General features: G+C 37.4%; 1 protein-coding gene across 4 annotated transcripts in view; it reads left to right on the top strand.

Moving 5' to 3' along the window:
* The window catches only part of gramd2ab (GRAM domain containing 2Ab), a 20,161-nt gene that overhangs the window by 8,112 nt on the left and 7,049 nt on the right, over positions 1-5,000 (top strand). For all 4 annotated transcript variants that reach the window (XM_081712239.1, XM_081712237.1, XM_027001081.3 and 1 more), the window contains exons 3-5: positions 2,678-2,735; positions 4,042-4,114; positions 4,530-4,633. In XM_081712239.1, the coding sequence (XP_081568365.1) occupies positions 2,678-2,735; positions 4,042-4,114; positions 4,530-4,633 (235 nt within the window). The remainder of the gene's footprint in view (positions 1-2,677; positions 2,736-4,041; positions 4,115-4,529; positions 4,634-5,000) is intronic.

The raw sequence follows: 5,000 nt of genomic DNA, 5'->3' as shown, positions 1-5,000 counted from the left end.
CTTCTACACACACACACACACACACACACACACACACACATATATCATAATTGCTATTTTAATGAGACATTATTTATCTAATTGATGAGCTTAGTTGTTATGACTTGTCCTTATCATTTGCATCTTTCTGTGTCTGTGTGTGTGCTGATTTAAAGCACTGATGATGTTTTCTTCATCTGCCTAAATTACACTGATGCCAACACAAGGTTATACTCACATGCAGGTTATTTTTCACCAAGAATATATGTCTGAATAAACTGCTTGGACTGAATAAATGAGCCATGTTAAACAATGATGTTATAAAGTATTAAAATCAATAATCATATGGCATATAATTAAAGAAGCCTCTGCACATTTCCTTTTTAATTAATTCTGATTGCTGTTTAATCCACATGAAGGACTAGTTACTTAAACGTGAACATTTAATGAGCATGAAATCAGCACATGGACCTTAATAGAGCACCTAAGACTGAACATTTCCAGTGGCTATATGGCTGTACAGATATTTTCCTGTCCTATCAGGGTTTTTGTTGTTGTTGTCATTTGTTTTGTGTTTTTTGTTTGCTTGTTTTATTTATGTATGTGTGTGTGTGTGTGTGTGTGTGTGTGTGTGTGTGTGTGTGTGTGTGTGTGCGCGCGCCTGTGCGTGTCTGTGTGTGCGCGTGTGGGTGTGCGTGTCTGTGTGTATAGACCAACAAAGGGCACTGCCTAAGCTTTCAAGAGGAAAAAACAGGATGGCAGATAGAATTCAGTGCAAATGAAAACTGAAATTAAAAAAATAATATTTTGACCTACACTTAAACTTAACAGTAACTGAGTAAACAAACAAACATTTAAATAAATAGGACTTGATTCAGTTTAGGTAACATGGGCAGTATGTGATCAGGCATGCATATTTATCTGTGTATTTGAATCAGGGTGGGTTTGTGTGACTGTGTGAGTGCTTGGTTTGTGAGTGTGGCTATGTTATTACTGTTTATATGTAATCAAGTAGCTGTTTGCGCATGCGTACATGTGTGCATGTGGTTATTTATATTCTACATCTTGTTGAAAATATTGGCCTGGTTATAAGAGTCTGTGATCACTCAGCACAGAGAATCCCAGAGAGCTGTCATGATGGTCCTTACTCTCAAGGTCATAGTCAAGGTCATAGTGCAGTTTGGTCCTGATTGTTGCTGATTTCATTAATCCCTTCTTATTTTTTGCAATTCTTAGGGTTGCGTAACTCTTGTACTCTATTGCTTTCCTGTTCGATGTGCATTTTGTGTGTGCTGGTGTGAGAGGCCCTAGATGATGAAAGCGAGGGTTACTTTAAACATCTATTTCCTCACAGTTCTGGATGTGACAGAAGGTATGATACTTAAGGTCCACCTTAGAGCACTAGCAGTTAGTCATGCCATTCAATGGAAATCCAAGTCATAAGTCCAAGTCATAAGTCCAAGTCATAAGTCCAAGTCATAAGTCCAAGTCATAAGTCCAAGTCATATGTCTAAGGCGTATGTCTAAGGCATATGTCTAAGCAGTAGTGTAGGTTTCATTTCAGCTTGGGGGGACACTACTCACACTACCGAACCTAACACATTATATGAGTAGTGTGAGCAGGAATTATTAGGGGGGACATGCCCCCCCCCCCCCAAACAAACAAACAAACAAACAAAATGCCTATGGTCATAAGGCATAAGTCTAAGTCATAGTATATTTTTTCTGGCTGTTTAGGTATTATTTATTAAATTTAAGAGTATTGTCTACAGCTCTGAGACTAGTTCCTCCAGAGTGCAAGGAGTTTTCCTTTAGCCATTCAGTACTATAGACCATTTTCCTGAGCTACAAGTGATAGTTGTGGACATATTTGCACACCTTCCAGCCAGGGAGGGACACTGCATGTGAGGTTAGTGTATGCCTGCTCTAAGATTTGCTTAACACAGGCTTGGATTTGCATACCGTACGCACACCAGTGAAATGGATCTCCAGTTCTCTTTGACTTATTTTTCAGTAATGGCAGCTAACATTCTTATTCTGAAGACATATAAAGAACTTTCCTGTGAATGCTCAGAAATGTGTGTGTTAATATATTTATGCGATGAATATAGTGGAGTGTTTTTAAAAGACACATTGTAATGGCCTAATAAAAAGCTAAATATTTGATTTTTTTTAGGGTCAGTGCTGAACTACACACTCAGCATTTGTTCGGCAGCAATCAGCATAGTCCTCACGCCAACCTGCCATTTCAGTCAATGCACTAGTGAGGTTGGAGTAGTTTAGTTTGCTCACACAGCAACATGAAAACTCAAATTAGCCTTTGTATATTTTAAAAGGGGGCTGATTTGAATTTAAATCACATTAGTCTATTGTTGCTGAGGCACTTATTTGTTTTGACATTCCAATAAACACGTCTGTATATTAGCTAGCATAGTAATATACAGAGGTAGGTATATTATTAATTTGTTTTCTATTGTTGTTATTAACATATTTTATGTATTTTATTTTGCACACACATTATCACAATGTTAATATAATAATGTGATTGACCTTTTGCAAATTTATTGGATGATTAAAGTTATATATTTAATTATTGTAGTTAAATGTTAATACCTATTTCTTAAATCTCTCCTTTCCCTGTATGTATTTATGTGTGTGAATGTGTGTGCATCATGGTCTGTTTTTGTGTATGTTCTAGGCTGCAGCTGATAGATGATTTGTCTTATGAAGATGTGAAGAAATGTTACCGGGGCTCAGTAAGTTACATTTTCTTTTCACACATATCTCTTAAGCATGTGATTTCTTCAGAAAATACCATGAAACACTGTACTTTGCTGAACAGGGGATGTTGGGCTGGGAACTTCAGACTCATAAGATGATGCATCCAAAAAAACCTGTAGATTTAAAACAGGAAATTGCCTTTAAAAGCACAAGGTGTTTCAAAATACTCAATACTTCATTATGCAGTGGCAATCAAACAAACCAGATCACTTCCTTATTAATGTTTTTTGCTGTTTTCCACAATTAAAAAGTTGCAAATAAACAGTTTACATTGTAAACAGATTATAAATTTATATGTGCTTCTATATGTCACAGTCTTCATGTAACCTTGAACATTTTATTTGAGTGGCATCACACCCAGTGTGCTGTTCTTCAGTCCCTGGTCTTATCTCCAGTGTAATGAAAGCATAGCTGTGTTGTGTTGTTTGTGCATTACCAGATTTGCTTGATGTCCCAGCCGTGTCCTCTTTCTACGTTTCGGAGGGTTTCACATGCCCTTTTGATGCAACAGCATGGTTAAACATTAAGAAGGCCACAGTAATAAAGTAGTCATGAGTTTTTCTATCAGGTGGAAATCTCTGCACAAGTTTCCAGTGGAGTAATTGGTGTGCGGCTTTCCACTTTTAAGGGGTGATGATAATCAAGTCCATCATGCAGAGAGCCTGAAAATGGAAGAAAAGGAGCTTTGACTTCAAGACAGTGCTCAGAGGCAGGGCTTCACACAGTCTTCACACAGTAGTACAATTTTCCAATCAAGATGCCCAGAGGTGGATCAAAGTGAAGACAGTAGTGATGGTTGGATATAATAGGGATATAATTGGATACAACAGATTTTGCATTTTGGATTTTGCATTACTCCTGGGGTCTAATTGGTAAATCAGTTAGTTTTGTGTAACCAGACTGGATTGGTTGTACATATGATGTATACAGGCACCATTGTCGTATAGCAGATAAATACTCAGATAAGGAAGAGCTGTTGATGTAAAATTACTTATACTGATGCTCATTTGCACAATTCAGATTATATTTGATTCCAATGTATTTAAATAAGGGGTGGAGCTTCTTCAGTCTGAACTACAGAATGAATGTGTGTTCATCCAATAAAACCAGTGGATTTTAAGTTGACAATTGCCATGTAAATAAGTGGAGATAGTCACAGTCTCAGAGTGTACTGAGAGGATGTGTAGCCTGGTTCAGAAACCAAGTTGTCTCAAATCTGCATTAAAGCAGTCAAGCAAAACCAGTGGGTTCCTAATCCAGCCACCCTCCTTCCCTTCACAGACGGTTAGCAAGTATAATTCTCAATATCACAAACTTTTCCAGAATGTTCCCAAGGAGGAAATCCTCATGAAAGGTAAAGTATAACATCTTTCACTCATTTAGACATGAGATGTAGTGCCTCACATGTGCTTGTTGCATGCATAATAAGTTTATTTCAGGTATGAATACATCTGTAAAGGTGTTGTAAGGTACATTAATACATCTGTAAAATACATGAATACAACTGTAAAAAGTGCTATATAAGTAAATTTGACTTTGACTATGACTGTAATTAAAGTCAATTACAGTACCAAAAAGTACACTTCTAAAAGTTCTATGTCAGTCATATTACAGAAAACTACATTTTTAATCGCAGTGGATTTGTACTGTTTGTACAGCCATGCAGTCTGTCGCTGTATAAAACTTGTGTGTTGTTAATAAGAAACCACAATTAGGAATTAAATGTCATTTTAAGACCTGAAGCTGACTGTTTGCCTTTCCACAAATAGTGTACTCCTGTGCTCTCCTGAGGGATATACTGCTGCAGGGAAGACTCTACATCTCTCGCAACTGGCTATGCTTCTACGCCAACCTGTTTGGCAAGGACATCAAGGTTAGCTCTGGACACCTGGGGAGAAGCAGACTAAATGTCTTTACACGAAAGTGAATGACTTTGATTTTTGACAGGCAGACATTCCATTACTATAGTGCTTCCTGAGATTAAAGCCAAAGCTTTTATATTTTTTACAAATCTGCATCCATATAGAAGTTCTGCATAAAAGTTTCTTTTTTTACATCAGTTTAGGACCAGATAATCCTGCAAAGTTCCATAACTAGTCTCAAACTCCAGGAACACTTGCAAAACGAGCCTGCTTCAGCCATGTTGAAAACTGCAAGCTTTCACCTGGTTTGGCTCGGTGGCATTCATCCATCACCACTGCTTTCAGACTGCTTCTAAAGAGCACTGAGCAGAATCGATT

Source organism: Electrophorus electricus, chromosome 4, assembly GCF_041902795.1.
Source record: "Electrophorus electricus isolate QZ-2024a chromosome 4, ASM4190279v1, whole genome shotgun sequence".
In the NCBI taxonomy this organism is placed as follows: domain Eukaryota; kingdom Metazoa; phylum Chordata; class Actinopteri; order Gymnotiformes; family Gymnotidae; genus Electrophorus; species Electrophorus electricus.
Note: the sequence above shows the minus strand (reverse complement) of the source record. Positions and strands in the feature narration are given on the sequence as shown.